Here is a 22,437-nt window from a genome sequence, read left to right on the forward strand (position 1 = left end):
AGGGGGACCTGAATTCAAATCTAGCCTCAACTGTTGGTGGAGTTGTGAATTGGTTCTCTGTTATGGAGAATAAATTGGAATTCTACCCAAAGAGGTATAATCTGTACATATCCTTTGACCTACCAATAACACTACTAAGTCTGTATCCCCAAGAGATCAAAGGAAAAGGACCTATATATATTCAAAAATATTTATAACATCTCTTTTGTGATGGCAAAGAATTGGAAAGTGGAGTGATGATCATCAATTGAGGAATGGCTGAAGAAGTTGTGGTATATGATTGTGATGGAATACTATTGTGCTATAAGAAATGATGAGCACTATGCTTTCAGAAAAACCTGAAATTTATGTAAACTGAAGCAAAATTTTAGAATATTAATGCAACTGATTTTGGAAATTATTGACAATGTTTACTTTGCAAAGTGCCTGTGAATCTAATTAATGGGATTTGAGCACAATAAGTGCTCTTATATGTACACTCCTTTTCAGGTTTGTTTTGTTTTTTTGCTTTGTTTTGCTTTTACATTTTAAACATTTAGAGATTACATTCTTTGTGAGAAGACTCTTGTAAGCAAGTAAAACAGTTAAATAAAGCTAATGATACAGTGAACTCAAAAAAATAAATAAATAAATTGATGCAAAGTGAAGTAAAGAGAAGCGGAGGAACATTGTATATAGCAATAGTAATACTATTCAGTGATCAGCTGTGAAAGATATAGCTGTTCTGAGCAATACAATGATACAGGATCTGACGATGAAAAATGTTCTCCATCTTGAGAGAAAGAACTGATGAAACCTGAATACAGTTTAAAACATATTTTATTTTATTTTTCTTGGGAGGGTTGGGGAGCAGGGAGGAAGAGTCTGTGTTTACTTTTGCAACACTGCTAAAGTAAAAATATATTTTACATGACTTTTCATATATAATCTATATCCCATTGCTTACTTTCTCATGGGAGGGGGGAAGGGAGAGAGGAAGGAGAAAGAGGAAGGGGGAGAGAGAGAGAGAGAGAGAGAGAGAGAGAGAGAGAGAGAGAGAGAGAGAGAGAGAGAGAAAGGAAGGAGGAAGGGAGTGAAGGAGAGAAGGAATAAGGGGAAAAGAGAAGGAGGGAAGAAAGCAGAGACAGAAAGAATTTGAAGCTCAAAACTTTTAAAACTGAATTTTAAACAAATTTACATGTAATTAAGAAAAATAAAGGAAAAAAATAAACTTAAAAAAAAAACATTTTGAAATATTTGGCTACTCTGATCACTACAATGATCCAAGTCAATTCCAAAGGACCCATGATTAAAAAAAAAAAAAAAATTAACAAACAACAAAAAAACCTCTACCCATCTTCAGAGAAATAACTGATGAACTCTGAGTACTAATTGAAGTATAACTTTCTGACTTTATTTATTTATTTTTTTTTGCTTTGTGGTATGATTAATTTATGAATGGATTTTGCATGGTATCACCTATATAATTAGGTGTTGTTTTGCTTGCCTTCTCAGTGAGTGGGAGAAGGGAAAGGAAGGTAATCAATTTGGAACTCAAAATTTAAAAAGAAAATAATGTTTAAATGAATACATTTTAACAACATTAAAAAGAAAATAAAAGAATCAATTTTTAAAAAAATCTCTTGCTGCCTATGTCCAATTTTCTTGGCTCATATTCTGAGTCAATCATAAAGCCCTGAGAGTTACACCCCTAAGGGACCTGGGGAATGGAAACTTCAAGGTATGTTGAAGGGGCAGCAAAATTCCTTCTCATCATATAAAAATACCCAAATATTCAGGAATGGAGCTAGAAGCCTTCTCTTCTTGAGTGCCTTGAGCGGAATCAATTTTGCTGGTGCCAAAACAACCTGCACAGTGAGAATCTAATAGTTATTTATGGACAGAGACATCAAGCCAGTTAAAAAGACCTCCTGGAAAGTCCAAACATTTAATTACATTCCCAGTTGATAAGGGTAATAAGGGAGGAGCAGTTGGGGGAAGGAATAGGAGCTGGTAACAGGTATGTCTGCAAGCAACAGAGGGGAATGGGAGCACTAAAGGGTGAACTCAGAATTCTTCCTCCCTTAGCCAAAATTTTCCTTCTTGTAAAAAAAAAAAAAAAAGCAGAGACATATGTCCTTTTTTTAATGGAATTCACACCAAAACCACAGAATCTCAAAATTAAAATGGACCTCATGGCCATTTAGTTCAACCCACATAGAAATAATTATCCCCCTTTCCAGCATTTAAGATCATTGACCATTGGTTTAAAAATCTAGCCTTGTATAGTAAGTTTTTTTTCCTTATAGATCTGCCTCTGCAACTTCTATCCATTGCTTCTCTTTCTACCCCATGGGGCTACAGTAAATAAATCCAATACCTATTCCATTTAGCAGATATCCAAGTGCACCTATCAGGTCTATCCCTAAGACTTCTCCAGACTAAGCATCCCATTGCTAAACAGTGATAATCCTTATGGAGCATAATCTCAAGATCTTTTCCATCAACCTGGTCACTCTTCTTTGGATGCACTATTACCTAGAAATGTCCTTCATAATATAGTAGAGAGAGTTGGATTTGCAATAGAAAGAGATCTCGGTTTGAATATGACCAGACAAATCTTCTAATCTCTATAAACTTTATTGAGTCTCCTCATTTAAGGAAATATAGATAATAACTGATGTTCTCTACCTGTCAGGATTCATGAAATATTATTAGGAGAAAATAGGCCTTTAATGAAATAGTGGGCTCCCCCACTTGCTGAAAAGTTGAGAAGTGCATAGAAATTTTGCCACAGAAACACAGGTGTAAAAAACAAAAACAAAAAACATAAAAAGGCAAACACAAGCAAACAAATGATGGACTAAGCAAGGATATATGGTTTACATTCTACTATGGAAAGATACATATTTCCCATAAAATTGTATTATCATGCTTAATGTTTCTTGAAATTATGGCAGAGTTGGGATTAAAATCCTGGTATCCTGACTTCCAGACTATTTCTTCATCTACTACATCATACTGCTTTCTCTAAACTGAGACAGGAAGGCAAACTTTGGCATTTCCCCTTCTATGGGAAGATTTCTTTTGCATCTCCCACTGTTTTGGAAACACCTACAAAGGAGTGAGTGCTTATAACCCTTTGCTATGTATTTAATGGGATCAAGAATGAGCTGTGCAAAAATATTTGTAGCAGAGTTTTGTGCAATGACAAGGATTGGAAATTGAGTGGATGCCCATCAATTGGGAATTGACCGAATAAGTTATGGAATGAATGTAATGCAATATTATTGTTCTATAAGGAATGATCAAGAGGATGATTTCAGAGAGTCCTGGAGAGACTATATGAACTGATGCTAAGTGAAGTAAGTAGAACCAACAGAACATTGTATAGCAACAAGAAGATTGTGGTGATGAACTTGGCTCTTTTCACCAAAGAAGTGATTCAGGCCAAATTCACCAGACTTGTAACGGAGAGCCATCAGTATTAAGAAATAGAACTATGAGGATTGAATGTGGGATCACAACATGGTATCACCTTTTTTATTGTTTGCTTGTTTTTTTTTCTCATTTTTTTTCCTTTTTGATCTGATTTTTCTTGTGCAGCATGATAAATGTGGAAATATAGAAGAATTGCACATGTTTAACCCATACTGAATTATTTGCTATCTAGGGAAAGGGGGTAAAGGGAAGAGAGGAAGAGAAATTTGGAACACAAGGTTTTACAGAGATGAATGCAGAACACTATCTTCACATGTATTTTGAAAATAAAAACTCATATCAAAACAAAATATATGCATATGTTTCAAGAAAAGAAAGAATGAGAATGATACTGCATAAAGTTTTAGGGAACTAGACACTGTGGAAAGAGGTAGCATGAGTTTATGGCAGATAATGGGGTGTGAGTAGGATAGAGAGAGCTATAAGTGGTTGCAGCAAGTTTAAGTGCCAGACCCCTCCCTTCCCCAGTAACACAGAATTTGTTATGGACCTCCTCCAACCCTACATACAGGGGTAGGTCCTATAGCCTAACTGCTATCAGACACCAAATGCATTGTATTATAGTAGTAAGTAATAATGATATTTGATTACTTTAAGAAGCAAAAAAAAAAAAAAAAAAACACTCATGATAGTAGGTGGTGCAATGAGTGAGTTTTGGACTTGGAGTCCAACACAACTAGGTTCAAATCTCAATACATTAATAACTGTGTGATACTAGATGAGTTATTTAATGTCTGCCTCAGTTTCCTTATCTTTAAAATCAGAGGTAATAACAGCACTTACCTCAAAAGGGTTGTTGAAGGGATCAAATTAGATAGCATGTGTGGTATTTTGCCAACTTGAAAGCATTATAAATGCTAGCTATTATCATAGCAGGATATCTCAGTGCGACAGTAACATGATTCAGGGTCTGGCTATATTATATGGAAAGGTTTAACAATATAAGACTGAAAGCTTTGACTACCAGCAATTACTTGTTCCTCTTTAACCATCCTTGCCATTAGTGCATTGATCCATTTCCTCCTCCTTTTCCTTCCTATTATTTCCCCCTTATGAGCCAGTTTTAATACACACACCCCTTTTTTCTGAGGTTCTCAAAGAATTTTTCTCATTTTCTTTTTTCTTTATCAAAATCCTGAACCTATAGTTTTTTTTTTTTCCTTTTGCTGAAGAAATTGAGGCTCAAAAGAAGATGAGTTCTAGGGCAGCATAGAGGTAACACATTTGCTCCACGTTCACTAGTCAAATTGGTTTTCTCACTAATTATTCCCATAAACAATTTCCCTCACACACACACACACACACACACACACACACACACACACACACCACACACACCCACACACATACACTATGTTCATTCCCAGCTCTGTTCCTTTATCTGTTCCATCCCTTCTTTCTTCAATTCCTCTCCGTAGCTATCTTCCTATATCCTCTTCCTTCATGGTCCACTTAAGTTTCATCTTTTCCATGAGGCAGTCTCCAAATACTTCAAGCCACTTTGATCTCCCTTACAAACTTCCAATGAGCAGTAAACACCACATAGTAAGCATCACATAGCTCAGCACTTAACTTTATTTAAATTATTGCTATGCCTGTTAACTTTTCTTCCTCAAAGTCCTCTGATGCCTCATTGTGGCATAGAGATTCCCATAGGATATAAATTCATAATTAAAAGAGACTTGGGCTCCAATTTAGTCCAATTCCCTCATTTTACAGAAGAAGAAACTAAAGTTCAGAGATCTACGTGACTTGCCTAAGATCAGAGGGCCATTTATTGGTACAGCAGGGATTAGAGATAAGGATCTATAACTACAGCACTCTTTCCAAAGCTCCCATGTTATCTTTTTTTTTTTGACTAACAATTTTACCAAGATTTTGGCATATTGTTGTATGCAATAAATAATGATCATGGACAAGCATGGGAGGAGCTATTTGAACTGATACAGAGTATCAATGACAATAACAGTGTAAACGGAAAACTCACATACCACAACAATCAAAAATGAATGTTGCAAAATTATAAACAAACATGGCTTGGAAAAGATAGTAGAGGACATCTACCCACTCCTTCCTGGAGATAGTAGGCTCATAAATATTGCACACTGCACCAGTTTGGGGACTTTTCCAATGTATTGAATGGTTGCAGTGATTTTTTCCCCTCTTTTACTTTAAAAAAATACTATTTGTTATTAGGGATACTTCTCTGTAAAGGGGATGGAAGGGATACTGAAGGAAACTATGTTGATGTAAAAAGCAAAGTCATCAATTAAAACATTTTAAAAACAAGTTTACTGAGATATAAAGGTTAAGTGCATAAAGGTTGAGGCATAAGGTTAAAAGATATACAAGTAGTAGTAAAAGAGGGATATGAATCAAGACCTTTTATCTCTGTCTATTGTTCTTTTCACAGTAACACATTGCTATGCCAATAGATCATTCACTCTGATAGTTCCTATCAAGATGAAAAGGCTTTATAGAGAGTACTGTTCAGGATTTTTCATGATTCCAAAGTCAGAAGATGGCACTATGAACAGAGCACCAGGAATATAGTCAGGAATTCCTGAGTTCAAATCTAGTCTCAGACATTAACTAAGTGTGTAACTTAGGGCAAGTCATTTAACTCTGGCTGCTTCAGTTTGCTTAACTGTAAAAAGAAGCTGGAAAAGAAAATGGCAAAGCACATCAGTTATCTCTGCCAAGAAAATTCCAAATGGGGTCATGAAGAGTCAGATACAACCACATCATGGAATCATGGAACACCACAATATACTGAGATTCAACATTGCTGGTGGCCCAAGGGACAATGAAGAAACATATGGTGGATAATAAATAGGCTATAACATATTATTAATGTCATATCTTGCATGCAAGAAATGGTATAGAAGATCATCACCCAGGGAATAAACAGTCAGAAAAGGTGTCAGCTCACACATGTTAATGAGAGTTAAGATTTAGACAGTATTTATGCTCACAGAATATTGGAAGCCCTCCAGGATACTGAATTGTTTTATCAAACAATTTAACAAAAGGCACAACAAAAATCACACAGAAAAAAGTGTGGATGGAAAGGTTTCAATTTATCTGCATCACTGTTTGCATGTCATTTCCTCCCCACCATAATACAAGCTCCTTAAGGGAACAGATTGGGTTCTTTTTTTTTTTTTCCATTTTGTCTTTGTATTCCCAGCTGCTAGATAGCAGCAAGACATTGAATATAATAGTCTCTCAAGAATTAAAAATGAATTGTTATAATGTGTAAATGAGTAGGCTGTAATCTGTAATCAATGAGGAATTTTGAAAAATAGGAATAAAAGAGGTCACCAAGAAATCGTTGATCAGAAAAGATGTGTTGTTCACATGGCAAGGATAACAGGAGGACGGTTTGAGCAGTCTTGATCCATCAAGACAAATGCCCAAGGGAGAAATTATAGAAAAAATGGGTGAGGCATACAGGGTAGGTAAATAATCTATATCACTAGAAGAAATTCAAAATTGATAAGATCACTGTTTTGTTAGAGTAGGGGTTATTAACCTTTAAAAAAAAAAAATGAACAGGTGGTACAGATGATAGACTGCTGGGTCTGGAATCAGGAATTCAAATCTTGTCTCAGACTCTTCCTAGCTATGTTAAGGAAAAGGAAATGAACATTCTGTGAAATAGGTGCTATTAATATCCCCACTTTACTTTTGAGGAAACTGAGGCAGAGATTAAGTAACTTACCCAAGATGATACAGCTAGTGCATATGAATTGAGGTCTTTCTGATTCCAGGACCAGAGCTCTATTCTATAGAATCTTGAGTCATTTAAATACTATCTACCTTAGTTTCATCTATAAAATGAGAGTAATAATAATAGCATCTACCTCTCAGGTTGTTGTGGTGATCAAGTGAGATAATATTTGTAATACACTTTGCAAGCCTAAAAGTGCTTATATAAATGCTAACTATGTCACAGATCCTTTTAGCAATCTGGTAGAAGCTATAGACCTTTCTCAAAATAACATTTGTTCATTACAGTCATAACTGAAAAAAATATTAAATTTCAGTGAAGTTAAAAGGAAATAAAAACGTCATTTTCCCCATCCATGTTCATGGACCTGGAATCTATCCAAAGGCTAAACAAGGGCTCACTGATACTTGATTAAGAACTCCAGCACTGGGATAATTGGAAATTAGTATGGCAGAAATTAGGCATGGACCCACACTTAACACCATATACCAAGATAAGATCAAAATGGGTCCATGACCTAGGCATAAAGAACGAGATTATAAATAAATTAGAGGAACATAGAATAGTTTATCTCTCAGACTTGTGGAGGAGAAAGAAATTTGTGACCAAAGATGAACTAGAGACCATTACTGATCACAAAATAAAAAATTTTGATTACATCAAATTAAAAAGCCTTTGTACAAACAAAACTAATGCAAACAAGATTAGAAGGGAAGCAACAAACTGGGAAAACATCTTCACAGTTAAAGGTTCTGATAAAGGCCTCATTTCCAAAATATATAGAGAACTGACTCAAATTTATAAGAAATCAAGCCATTCTCCAATTGATAAATGGTCAAAGGATATGAACAGACAATTTTCAGAGGATGAAATTGAAACTATTACCACTCATATGAAAGAGTGTTCCAAATCATTATTGATCAGAGAAATGCAAATTAAGACAACTTTGAGATACCACTACACACCTGTCAGATTGGCTAAGATGACAGGAAAAAATAATGATGAATGTTGGAGGGGATGCGGGAAAACTGGGACACTAATGCATTGTTGGTGGAGTTGTGAACGAATCCAACCATTCTGGAGAGCAATCTGGAATTACGCCCAAAAAGTTATCAAACTGTGCATATCCTTTGATCCAGCAGTGTTTCTATTGGGCTTATATCCCAAAGAAATACTAAAGAAGGGAAAGGGACCTGTATGTGCCAAAATGTTTGTAGCAGCCCTATTTGTAGTGGCTAGAAACTGGAAAATGAATGGATGCCCATCAATTGGAGAGTGACTGGGTAAATTGTGGTATATGAATGTTATGGAATATTATTGTTGTGTAAGAAATGACCAGCAGGATGAATACAGAGAGGACTGGCGAGACTTACATGAACTGATGCTAAGTGAAATGAGCAGAACCAGGAGATCATTATACACTTCGACAACGATATTGTATGAGGACATATTTTGATGGAAGTGGATTTCTTTGACAAAGAGACCTGAGTTTCAATTGATAAATGATGGACAAAAGCAGCTACACCCAAAGAAAGAACACTGGGAAACGAATGTGAACTATCTGCATTTTTGTTTTTCTTCCCGGGTTATTTATACCTTCTGAATCCAATTCTCCCTATGCAACAAGAGAACTGTTCGGTTCTGCAAACATACATTGTATCTAGGATACACTGCAACATATCCAACATATAAAGGACTGCTTGCCATCTAGGGGAGGGGGTGGAGGGAGGGAGGGGAAAAAAATTGGAACAGAAACGAGTGCAAAGGATAATGTTGTAAAAAAAAAAATTACCCTGGCATGGATTCTGTCAATATAAAGTAATTATTAAATAAAAATTTTTAAAAAATAAAAAAAATTTAAAAAAAGAACCCCAGCACTGAAGTATTTGAATATCCTTAATATTTAGCAGAGTATCTTGCATATAATTAAGTATTTAATAAATAATTGCTGGATTAGATTGCTAATTGATGTCACAATGGTACAAATTGAGCACAGCTATACCTGGGTGAATGTCAACTGCAACAATGGAGCTGAAAATGATCTTTGACATCTAGTCAAATCCCCTCATTTTTATAGATGAGAAAAACAAAGTGTAAAAAGGTTAAATAATTAAGGGGGGAAGAGAATAAGTATTTTTATAACACCAGATACTGTGCTAAGCATTTTTAGATATATTTTCTTATTTGATGCTCACAACGACCTTGAGAGGAAAGTGTTATTATTACTTCTATTTTATAGTTGAGGAAACAGATGAACAGAGATTAAATAACTTGCCATGAATTACACACAGCTAGTGCCTAAAGCTGAATTTGAACTCAGAATCTCCTGATTTCAAACCAGTAATTCATCTACAGCACCACCAGCTACCTCTGTAAAGTATGTTTACTAAATAAAAATAGAAAGGGACAAAAAGTCAACAATTTTGATCACATGACTTTAAGGAATTAAAAAGTGGATCCCTGACTCCCAGCTTCCTCTCTCTGAGCAGAAGTAAGAGACTATTAGGACAGAATATTGTATACATTGTTAGTCTCAGGATCAAATCAGTATCAGATATTTTTGCTTAACACAAGAAAGGGTTCAATCGAGATGTTGGGAAATTAATACTGTAAAAAATAAGAGGCATCAATGAAATTTTTTAAAGTACAATTATGTCTTCCACATCACAGGGATTAGGTTGGACTAAGTAGCCTCTAAAGTGCATCCTTACCTTGAGAGACTAAGATTCTGAAATCACACGCTGAGAAACATTGACAATCAAAAAGAAAGCATAGATAGTTTTTGTTTTGTTTTGCTTGTTTATAAAGCATAGATGTTGAAAGACAAGCTGGGTCAAAGGGACAAAAGGAAGCCAGGGATGCTAAAATGGAGTAACAAAGGCAAAACCAAGAATCAAGAAAACAAATCGGGTATACATAAAACTTGAGCAGCCATAAGGAAAGAAAGACAGGTTTCAGTGTAAGGACACATATCTCCATACAGATTCTTGATTGGCTGGGGAATTCCAAGCATGATCCCACTTGTCTCTTAAAAAATCTATTTTTCTGGAATTCAGGAAGCAGGAAGATATGAAGTTGAATAGTCACACAGATAAGAATTGGGAATGTTCTATAGTGTCTATTTTCAGAAAAGACCCCCTTTTATGTACTTAGATAAATTTAGTGCAAATTGATAATAAAGAGATAAAGGAATAAATTTAAGGAAATTGGTTTTCTTGGATGTGTTTGTAAATTATAGTTTTCATTATATTCATAATTTAAGGTTTTTTCAGTAAGTCTGATGAACCCAGAGTTTCATGATTCTGAAATAAATAGGAAGGAAGGAAGGAAGGAAAGAAGGAAGGAAGGAAGGAAGGAAGGAAAGAAGAAAAAAAGGAAGGAAGGAAGGAAGGAAGAAAGGAAGGAAGGAAGGAAGGAAGGAAGGAAGGAAGGAAGGAAAGAAGGAAGGGCGGGAAAGAGAGAGGGAGGGAGGGAGGAAGGAAGGGAAAGAGGAAGGGAAGGAAGAAGGGAGGGAGGGAGAATGGAAAGAAGGGAGAGCGGAAGGGAAGGAAGGAAGGAAGGGAGAAAGGAAGGAAGGAAGGCAGGAAGAAAGGAAAAAAGGAAAGGAGGGAGGGAGGAAGGGGGGGAGAGAGAGAGAGAGAGAGAGAGAGAGAGAGAAAGGAGGGAAAAAGAAAAGATCCCTTTGTCATTACCCAAAAGTACTGAATCAAAGGATTCGGGTTCCAATCCTACTGATCATCTTATTATCTATGTTACACTGGGCAAATAATTTAACCTCTCTGAGCCTCCATTTCTTTATCTGTAAAAATGAAGGGCTTGGGTCAGCTGTTTTTTTTAAGGTCCTTTGCAGTCTATAACTACAGTGTGAGGACCCTCACAAGTAACATAGCCCATGACATACTTTCCTTATAAATCCTTCTGCCCAACACCAGATTTCCTTTCCATCTCACCCTCAGGAACTTGGAGCTTAAGCCAAGCTTACATTGCCCTCTGCTGATGCATTTTTATAATTTGATCAACCGCGTAGGTCTTTGTGGCTGCAGAACTGTGAGAAATCCAGACCTTCCAGGGCTGACTTCCTGGAAGCTCTTTTCTTACTGCAGTAATAAAGCAATCAAATACCACCCCAAAAAAGTCAAATGTGTTTATTTTATATAAAAAAAATTTGTACAGTTTTAGTTCCTATGTTTTAAGAAAGAAAATCCCTAAATTTGCCATAATGCTTAGATCCACTGCAAACTGTAAAAACAAGCTTTTTATATATTAAAAAAACAATTTTACATTTTACAATTTTCTACATGCATGCACAAAGGTCTCAGCTCTGTAAAAAAAAAAAAATTCTAGAATTGAATGGAAAAGTCTACATTTACAATCTCACTTGGAAGGGACCTAGTTAGTCCCCCTGCTTCCCCCCTCCTTTTGCGCATAGGAGAACGCAATAGAACAGTCCTACACCAGGACTGAATCCATCAGCAGGTACTGCCCTAGGGGATGGGCACAGGAAAGAGAAGAAAGACAAACTGACAGACAAGACACCATACAGAGACAGGGGAGCCTATGTGGGTCCAACAAAAGAAAGCACAAGCCCACAAAAATGGCCCAGTTGAGGGTTTCTAAAGGTCCATTTGTTTCACCTCATCTCTTCTAACAAAAAAGGAACAGCCCAGGAGTTCCATGGGGGATGTCAGGAAAGAATTTAAGGGCAGGATGAAGGATGAACAAGGACAAAGATGATAGTTTAAGAAAAAAATAGAGAAAAATGAAGGCAGAAGACACAGAAGTGAGCTTAGGAAAAAGCAATCAATGATGATAGATGCAGAATGGTGAGGTAGGTGAAGGATTGAGGCACAGTGACCTGAGGGTGGGAAGGGTGAGTTAGATATGTCAAAAAAAAAAAAAAAAAAAAACCTAAATGAATGGTTAATGGGTAGGATAAGGTCAAATGGAAACAATGGAAGAAGGGCATACCCTGTACCTCCCCCAAAAGGACTACAAGAAGCTTCTATAAGAAGGAAGAGAAAAAGAATTATAGAAAGGGGAGGAGAGAGAGAGATAGAATGGGAGGGAGAGAGAGAACGCTCTTAGGAAGAGTATTAATTTTACATCCCACTACTGGTCACAGCCTTAAGACTACTTCCCACAGAGGAGAGATAAAACACAAAACATACATACATACACACATACATACACATCACAATTCATCCTGATTTTTTTTAAAGAAAATGAAAACAAAAAGATACCACAGTTGTGACACAGAAGGTCTAAAACATTGCTATTCTCAATCACAGCCCTTAGTGCTTAAGAGACAGGGGGAAAAAATTAGGGTAGCTTTTTTTGTTAGTTTTTTTTTTTTTAAAGAAAAGGAATGAAAAAAATCACAGTGATTAAAAACATGGCAGGTCCTTTAAAAGAATCATCCACTGCCCATAATCAAGGAAAGCAATAAGGGTCCCAAATACCTTCTCTTTTACAATCTCAGAGTCCCATCCTGCTCTCAATACTCTTTCCACCAAGGCAGTGACTATCCATCCAAGACCCCTTTCTAGAAAAGTTATTTAGACACATGACCAGGAGAGACCCCTCCCACATTAAATTTTGCAGACAGAAACAAGTCCAGAAAAAAGTCCAGAAAAGTGGCTGCACCCCAACCTTTTAGCAGTATCTCAAAACTACCGGGCTTAACCCAGGGACTTGCAATTCTGGAAAAATTAGTCTTGTAATCACCAAGTACAACTTCTGCCTAGACAGAGGGAACCCCCCTATACGTCCCTGAGCATTTCCAAAGGGGAAGAGAAGGGTTCAAGGTACAAGTCCAAGGATGGCACTATTTAGAAAGACTCTGTTGGATCAGTGTGGCTAAGGCTCTGCCTCCTGTCTCACAAGGTTAGCAGCAGTCTTTGAAGCCCAGAATCACCTTCAGGGTTTCTACTTTAAAGGTAGAAGGTTTCCTAGAGAATGAAGCTGAGGGTGCTGTATCTCTGAATTCCCCAGGCATTTGCACACAAAGAGGGAGCAATAAACGATGCAGGGAAGAAGATGGACCAAAATGGGAGCAAAGCACAAGCATACCAAGCAGGGTATGGACCCATCTCAGCTACTGGAGCTATACTGATAACAATTAAATATGATGCTTCAAATTCCCATTCCCCTTGCTAAAATTCCAGTTATTTGGACTAACCCAAACTCAAGCTGACAACCCAAATTCAGAAAATAGGATTGAAGGACAATTTTGCCCACATTTGCTTTAAGTGATGAAGCCTGCTAGAAACATCTGGAAGCTGAGATGGGGCAAGGGACTATGTGATCTCAAAACAGCAAGGACTTAGCTCCTGATTCCAGTGCAAAGATCAGCCAAACAAAATGGAATCCCCAGAGCACTGAAGTGATGAGATCTCTCAGGTACAGGGCTTTACTTAAAGGGAGAAGAGAAGAAGCAATGAGGGCCCTCCCCAACACAGAAAAGTAGCACTTCTGCCCAGGGAAGAAAAGCCTAAGGGGGATATCATAGAGGGAGAAAGGAGATGCTTAACAGGTCACTCCTTTCAGGTACATCACCTTCTTGACAATGGAAAAACCTATCCAGGATAAAAAGAAAAGAAGTACCAGGTTCACTGACTTCCATAGGGGTCTCATCCAAATTCCATGTATCACAGGATCATAGAGAGTTACAAGACACATTCTGGTCCAACTCTTGTCATTTTATAGAAGAAAAAACGGAGACCTAGAGAGGTGAAAGTCACTTATCCAAGGCCACACAGATAGTAAGTGACAAAGCTAGGATTTAAATTCAGGTCCTCTGGCTCCACATTCACCTCTCTTCCCATGGGTCCATAGTGCATCTCAGGGGTCTTCCTGTCCCCTCCAGATCAACTAGTAACTAAGACTGAGTTGGGAAAAAAAAATCCATCCCATAAGCAAAGAGTTAGAGTAGGGAATTAGGAAAGGAAAGACAAATGAGAGAGATAAAGAGTAGAAGAGTGTTTCCCATGTCCCAGGGAAGAGCCCAAAGGGACCACATTCCTCTGGGTTCTTGCAATTCCATGAGTGAAGACATCAGAATAAGAGAAAGAAAAAGGAGAATTCTCCCTGACAAGGCTAGGAGAAAATGAGTTTCCCTTCTGGGGGGGGAGAGAGAGAGAGAGACAGAGAGAGAGAGAGAGAGAGAGAGAGAGAGAGAGAGAGATCGTGTGTGTGTGTGTGTGTGTGTTGGGACCAGGAGATCAAAAAGAGAAGGAATATAAAAGGAAAATAACCAGGAGACAGAAAAGAGGCTATAGTAGCAATAAGAAAAAAAAAAATTTCTGATGGAGACTCCTGACCCTCGTGACTTGTGCAGGAATTAAAAAGGCCACAGATCCAGGAGTCCTGTTTTCCCCAAAACTCAGAGTTCCTGAGATAATCCTAATGAGACAGGCAGGAAAAACAGCCTCATCTCACTTTGGATGCCAGAGAACTAGCCCTGACCTGGAATGATTTGGCACCATGGTTTGCTGTGATCTTGATTTCACCCCTTGGGAGAAGCACTTCCAGGAGGCTGCTGAAGAGAACTGCTACAATAACCTAGATGGAGAAAGAGGAAGAAGGGTGGAGAAGAAAGAGAAGGGGACAGAAGGGCCATGTCCCTGGTCAGCAGAGACTGTCTTGGAGAGGAGAGAACAGGAGAGAAGAAGAGAGAAGAGGAAAAAAGGAGAGGAGAGGAATCTATTCCCACAGGGCTTGAAGTTGAAAGGAATGGGAAAACCAGGATGGATATCACTCTACTTGCTGCCCCCATCTCAGGGTGGTCTTTCCCCATTCACATGGGACAGGGAAGGGAGGAGAGGGAGAGGATAGAGTGGGAGTGGAGAGTAAGTTAGGAATTCAAGTAAAAAACAGAGTTGGAGGCAGAAGGGACGGAAGCAGAACTGGCTGAGGCAACACTTCAAGCCCCCTCCCATTGCCCCCAGGAGTCTCCTGCAGCCCTCCACCCCACCTCCCACCTCGCCCCATTCTGTTGCACAGTTACACAGAGGTCTCAGACTGCAACCTCATGACAAACTTGTGCGATTTTGGGTCCACAAACTCCTCGGACAGCTTGAAGAACGGGACCTTCTTGGTGCTGACCACCAGGCTGAAGTCCTGGCGTTTGAGGAGAAACACAATGCCATCTTTGAGCCCATTGGTCACTGGCTCTTCGCTCACCAGTGTCCACTGTTTAGCCAGCCAGCGCTCCTTGTGGTACTGGATGGTGGGGCCAGCTGCCAGGTACCGCTCCAGAAAGGCCTAGGAAGAGAGAATGGCACAATATAACACTTGGTTACCCCCACCTCATTGCAGACCCTCCTTCGCTCTCTGCAGAAAGGGCTCCCCCAAAGGATCCCCATCCCACAATGTTACTCCTCTCTTTTTTTTTTCATTCCTCCTTCATTCTAATTGCAGTAGTCAAGACCAGACCCAGGTCTGGGAAGAGACCCAGCACAACAGACAAAAAACTAAACTGGGAATCAAAGGACCCATATGTGAATCTCAGTCCTGACATTTACTAGCAATATATTCCTGGGCAAATTACCCTCTCTGAGCCTCAGTTTCTCACAGGGTTATAGTGAGGATATTGTATAAACCTTATGGCATATCTACATATATATGCAAATATATGTGTGTATGTATATGTGCATACGTGTATAGGGAGAAGGAGAAAAGTATTTTCTAAGCACCCCAGGCACTCTGCTAAATCCTTTACAAAGATGATTTCATTTGAACTTCACATTAACCCTGTGGGTGGACACTATTATGAGCCCTATTATATATGCACAATATGTATGCTACAGCTTCGCACCAGATATTCCAGTCTCCCAAAAAGGAAGGTCCTTGCCTGGATCAATCATTTCATCAATCACTCTTTTAGGTTGATTACAGCCCCACATTTGTTGCCTGGCCCTTTGTGGGTAATGATGATCTGCCTGAGTTTTCTCTTCAGTAATTAGCATATACCCACCTGATCATACCCTCCCTATCCTAGTGATTTTGAATCCCCAGTTGTCATTGTATAACCCCCATTTCCTGCTACCCACTACTCACTGTCTTGTTCCCATTCCCCTTAACAAACCTTGCCCCAATGTCACTCAAGACCTACTCAATTCTTTGTGTTCTAAGATACCTTCTCTACGTGTAATAAAGTTGCCTTCTTAAAACATTTCCTCTCTCATTCTTCCATCTTCTTGTACTCACTGACTCTGTCCTGATGACAAAGCTTCCCTGGCCACCCTTTCCAACACGGGTTGCTCTTTCATTCATAACCAGATTTACTTGGTCATTTTGAGTAAGTCATAATTCACTTTGATTCCCACTGCCACTTCCACCAGGATCATCACTCAGAAACTTCTACTCTACAATTCACTCAATCTGTACTAACCACCTAATCAAGATTTCGAGAACTATTGCTCAACTTCTCCTTCTTTCCTAAGAGTTCCACAACTCTCTTCCTTAACTCCTGCCCTCATATATACATATTGATACTCCCTCAAACACCTGAACTTCTAGTTCCTTGACTTAATTCATTTCCTGTGTCCCACTCCACCACCATAGCTCAGCTACACACGAGATGGTCATACCTCTAGTGCCATCATGGACAAGTGTTCTATTTCCATGTCATACACTTTGAAATTACTTTATCTCATCATCAATTTTTTTCATTCCTTACCTACATCTATCATACAATCCCGGTTCTTCATCCTTATCACAACCTCAGATTTTTCCACTGCTCAGTTCTTTCTCAGACTATCACCCCTTCACTGACTATACTCTCTTCCTTTCCCCATCTTGACACCCTTGATAATCCGGTTCAATTTAACACCATCCTCTTTTCTTCAATCATTTGTCCTGTTTATACTAGAGCTGATCTTGCCTTGCTGAGGCCCAGCTTTCGATTTTTTCTGACATCTGCTGCCTTCAATCTTATTCATCAAAGGCCAAAAAAAAAAAAAAAATCTGAAAAAAATCACATAAGTATGATGACTGGATACACTGCAAATTTATGTTAAATAATCTCAACTGGATCTTCACTGTAGCAAAAAATCCTTTTATATCTCCCTAATCAATTCACTATCTTATTCAATATAATAGCTTTTCCAAACCTTTCCATCCCTTCTCATGACTATACCCAAGCTAAGACTGCTGCTCTTATTTCACTGAAAAAAAAAAAAAAATGGAACCGATTTCACTATAAACTCCCCCTTTTTACCTGATCTTTACTTAATATCATTCAGAATCCTTCTTCCATATTCTTTTCCTTCACCCATATGCCATGCCTTTCTTCTTAGAAAGATAAATCCCTCTACATACCATCTTATTCTACTCCATCTTTACCAGCATATTGCCCCTTCTATTAGCTTCACTCTCTTGCTAATCTTCAATTACTATTTCTACGCAATCAATTTTCAGGTTTATTTCATAACAAGTAGTCTTGCAATTTCCAACTGCCTTAGAATATCTCAAAGTGAATGTCTCATAAACATCGCAAGCTCAACTCATTACTTTTCCCAAAAACCCAGCCTTCTCCCTAACTTGCCTATCACTGTTGAGAGTACCAATCATCTTCCCAGTCACCCAAACTCACAATCTAGGAGGCAGATCAACTCCTCATTTTCTTTCACTCCTCCTCTCCCCCATCTATGTCCAATCCCTTGCCAAGTCCTGTTGACTCTACCTTTGTAATGTTTTTTATATAATCCCCCTTTCTCTGACATTGCTACCCCCTTGCTGCAAGCCCTCATCTCACACCTGAACTAATGCAAGTCTGCTGGTTAGTCACCGTAGCTCAAATCTGCCCTCTTCAGTTCATACTCAAAATCACAGCTTTGAAACCGGCCTTCCTAAAGCACAAGTCTGATCACATCACACACATCCTCCCCATTCAATAAACTTCAATGGCTCTCTAATACCTCCAGAATAAAATATAAAATTCTCTGTTTGGCTTTTAAAGCACTTAATAACCTTGACCTTTCTTACCTTTCCAGTTTTTTTATTCCTTAAATATTTTTTATTATATATTTTTTTAATTCCCTTCCATGTACTCTATAATTCAGTGACACTGGCCTCCTTGCTATTCCTCCCCCATGACACTCACCAACTGTGCCCTTTCACTGACCATTTTCCATGCCTGGAATGCTAATCCTCCTGGTCTCTGCCTCCTGGCTTCCTTTGAGTCTGAAACCCCACCTTCTTCAAGAAGCCTTTCCTAATCCCCTTAATGCCTTCCCTCTGAGGTTAGCTCCAATTTATCTGGCACAGATATAGGTAGATGGATAGATAGATAAGTATAGATACAAACACACATGTATGTGTGTGTTTGTGTGTGTGTGTACATGAAAAATCAGTGCTAATTTCAGAGGTGTGTTTGTACAGAGTTGTTTCAATGTTGTTTCCCCTATTAGAATGTAAGCTCCTTGAGAAAAAGAACTATGCATTTGCCTCTCTCTGTGTCTTCAGCACAATACCTGGTACATAGTAGGTGCTTAACAAATGTTTGCTGACTTGACATATATGTGTATGCCATATATATAAATATGCAATTATTATGAAAGTTCAGATAGAATAATATGGTGATATACAGTATAATAATGTGATATAACCTGAGACTCTGGACAAGTCACTTCTCTTTGGATCTCAGTTTCCATATATGTTAAATGAGGGTGTTGGACTAGAGGACATCTAATAGCCCTTCCAGTTCTAAATCTATAATGCAATAATATCATCATCCAGAATAGCTGTACTAGTCTCCTAAGTATTTGGAGTTGGAAAGGAGAGCAATTCCCACAACTAGCAGCAGAGGGCAAAAACAGATCACATTCGTGCAAATACTAACAGGTCAAAGTGAAAAATTGCCCTTGGTTGGAAGACCAAGATCTACAGCTGAAGCAGCTGCTGAGGTCATACCTGTGCTCTCTGTCTCTCTGTTTCTCTCTGTGTCTCTTTGTCTCTCTCTCTCTCTCTCTCTCTCTCTCTCTCTGTTTCTGTCTCTGTCTCTGTCTCTCTCTCACACATGCGTGCTCTCTCTCTCTCTCTCTCTCTCTCTCTTTCTCTCTGACAGTGCTTGTGATCCAAGGAACTTAAATAACTTTCTTTGATCACACAAGTAATAAATATCAGGAGGGAAGAAGGAAAAGAAGAAAGAGACAGAGGCTAGGAAAAGGGTAAAATAGGAAATGAGGGCTAGATGGAGAAATGAAAAAAGGAGAAAGGGATAGGAAGAGGAAATTAAAATAGAAAAGAGAAAGGAAGAGATTGGAGTAGAGAGGGATAGGGAGGGAGAAGGGGAGAGAGAGACATAGGAGCAGCAGAAGGAAGAAAGAAAGGAGGAAGAGAGGGAGGGAGAATGTGAGGGGAGGAAAGAGGGACAAAGAAGGGAAAGGAGAAAGAGTGAGAGAGGGAAAGAATTAGACCAAACTTCTCCAAATTCTGTGCCCAAAGAAGTGCCTAGAAACTCTATTTCACTCAGGAAAAAGGTAAAGGAATATGAACCACAGGGAGTGACAAAAAAAAAGTAGAGAGAAAGATGAGGGATGAAAGGTTAGAAGATAAAAGAATAACCAGGAAAAGGAAGAAATCAAGGGAGGGAGGGAGAAAAGGCATATGGCCACAATATCCTAGATCAAGAACTAGAATAGATTTTAAGGCCACTGAGTATGACCTGCTTATTTTAAATAAGGACAATGAAACTCCCAGAGCGATCATTTCAAATGGCTTGTCCAGAGTCATATAGCTATTAAATGCCTAAGGCAGGATTTGAAAGCAGAACTCCAAGGCTAGCACTCTCCACTAGGATGAGAGGCAAAACAGAGCCTACCTTGGGTGTCATGTCATGAGTGATACAGAACTCTAGATGCTGCAGGATGCTCTCCATGGTGTGGTAGGGCTGCTGCTTGGTAGTGCGTAGGTACTTCTGCATGGCTCGTGCCATGGAGGCAAAAATAGCTTGGGCAGCCTCTCTTGGATCCATCACCTCCCTTGGGTTCTTTTGTTCCTCTTCCTGTAGCCTCTTGATGTGTGTGAAGGCCTCTTCCACTGCTACCACCAGTCTGTTTGAAAGCAAGATACAGTTCACACTCACCTCTTAAAACCTCTTCAACCTTCTCTCATTAGAGAAGCCTAAGCCTTGTCTGACTTCTGCAACAAGATGCCATGTTGTCTCACAGCCTCCTAACAGAAAGAGGTAGTATCCTTTCCAGGGAGAACTCTCTAAATAAGGGGACCTCAAAACTTCCTTTTAGAACTCAGAAAATTCTTTCTGACATTTCCTATAAAATTCTACCACTACAACCAGTAGTAGCTTCCACCATATATACGTAGCTCTTTCTGGTTCACAAGGAATTTTGATCACAATACCTAAGTGTGGCAGCACAAGAATTTTTAATCTCTATTTTACAGTAGAAGAAGTTGAGGTTGAGATTAAGTGACTTACATATGGTAATAAAACTAAGTGGCAGAGCCAGGACCAGGCCCCCAGATCTTCAAGTCTTACATCTACACCACTCTATCTACACATAAACTTCTTAAAACTCTCAATAAGAACCAGTGCTTTAAGTAAGCTCTCACTCCACTTTCTTCAGGATGAAATTATTCCTGAAACTGATTTTGCATTATTCTTATCCTCCATCATCTTCCAAATTCTTCTCCTAGTCATTTTCCTTTCAAATCTCAAATTTTATTTTGTTTTGGTTTTTTAATTAAGATGAAGTAAAAAAAATTTTGAGACTATGAAGAAAGACCAAAAACATCTTGGATGCATACAAAACAAGACTTTGATATTAGGACTCCACAGCAAGGGAATAGCTACTCTTTCATTTACCCAAAGCTTTGGAGTGCAGGATATAGAAGAGTTTGAAAATTAAGTCTCTGAGAAAAAGCATTGTATACTTTGTTTTGCTTCCCATCCTAATGAATAGAGTGCTGGTACTGGAGTCAGGTAAATCTGTTCAACTCAATTTCTTCAGCTGTAAAATGAAGTAATTGAATTATATAATCTCTAAGTTCCCATTCAACTTCACCATTTCATGACCCTACAGACAAAGAATGGGACATTGCTGAAGGCTGTATTCCTTTCTAATGGAAATGCTAGTAAACCCAGGAGAGTGAAGGTATAGTGGAGAAGTATCCATAGCAGAGACAATTGGAATCAGCTCAAAGTTCTACTAGGCAGCTAGGTGGTTCAGTGGATAGAGAGTTGAGGCCAGAAGATCTCAATTCAAGTCCAGCCTCAGATACTTACTAGCTGTATGATTCTAGGCAAGTCATTCAATCTCTGTCTGCTTTAATTTCATCAACTGTAAAATGGGGGATAATAACAATATCTACTTCCCAGAGTTTTATAAGGTCAAAATGAGATATTTAAAAAGTTTTTAGCACAATGTCTAGCAAGGAAGAGTAGTTAAAACTTTGAGGACCACCAATAGTACCAAAACAAATGATTCTGGACTCTGATACTAGTCCCTAGATCAAATCTAGCCTCTACTCCTAAAGCCACAGATTTTTACCTATTTCTTCCTCCTGGGTATCAACTCCATTTTTCTTCCCCATAAATATGAGCAACTTGTTCCACAAGTCTATTCTTTTCAGAGACCATGAAGAGTCATTCACAACCTTCCTCCCCCAGATAAACATAATATACCTCCTAGCTGAATTCAAAGAATCATCAAAACATTGAGAGAAAATCACCTAATTCAACCTATACATTTTACAAATAAGAAAACAGGCCAAAAGCAGCTAGGTGACACAGTGAGTAGAACACCATCTCTGAAGTCAGGAGGACCTGAGTTCAAATCTTACCTGACACTTAATACTTTCTAGCTGTGTAACCCTGAACAAATCACTTAACCTCAATTGCTGCAGCCAAAAAAATAAAATAAAATAAAAAGAAAGAAAACTGAGACCAAACGAGAATTTCTCTGAAGTCATAAAGGTAGTCTCCATGCAATCTTAGTCCATCCTATTCCATTCACCTTTTTTTCACACATCCCCCTCTTCTTTCCCAGAACACATACCTGGCTCTACGTTTGCGCACCCTCCGCTCATGCTCTGCCTCTTCATAATAATACTCATTGTGGCTGTTGTCCCGCCTCCGAGCTGCTGCTGCAATCACTGCCCGAGACTGTCCAGTGGAATTGTTGGTGCTGTTCTCTGGGAGAGGGCAGGGAGGCAGAGGAGGGGATCAGAAGCGGGAACTGGTTTCCAGAAAGACCTGGGGCTGA

At 38.7% G+C, this 22,437-nt stretch overlaps 1 protein-coding gene across 2 annotated transcripts in view; it reads right to left on the minus strand.

Annotated features, from left to right (window-relative positions):
- Nucleotides 1-14,728: 14,728 nt before the first annotated feature.
- VANGL2 (VANGL planar cell polarity protein 2) overlaps nt 14,729-22,437 on the minus strand; it is a 36,275-nt gene continuing 28,566 nt past the window's right edge. The window contains exons 6-8 of one of the 2 annotated variants that reach the window (XM_051993661.1): nt 22,231-22,366; nt 20,037-20,268; nt 14,729-15,475 (exon numbers count right to left, since the gene is read on the minus strand). In XM_051993661.1, coding sequence (XP_051849621.1) covers nt 15,215-15,475; nt 20,037-20,268; nt 22,231-22,366 — 629 coding nt within the window. In that variant the 3' untranslated portion in view covers nt 14,729-15,214. The remainder of the gene's footprint in view (nt 15,476-20,036; nt 20,269-22,230; nt 22,367-22,437) is intronic. The other variant, XM_051993662.1, reaches the window with a different exon arrangement.

The sequence above is a fragment of the Antechinus flavipes genome, chromosome 4 (assembly GCF_016432865.1).
Source record: "Antechinus flavipes isolate AdamAnt ecotype Samford, QLD, Australia chromosome 4, AdamAnt_v2, whole genome shotgun sequence".
In the NCBI taxonomy this organism is placed as follows: Eukaryota; Metazoa; Chordata; class Mammalia; order Dasyuromorphia; family Dasyuridae; genus Antechinus; species Antechinus flavipes.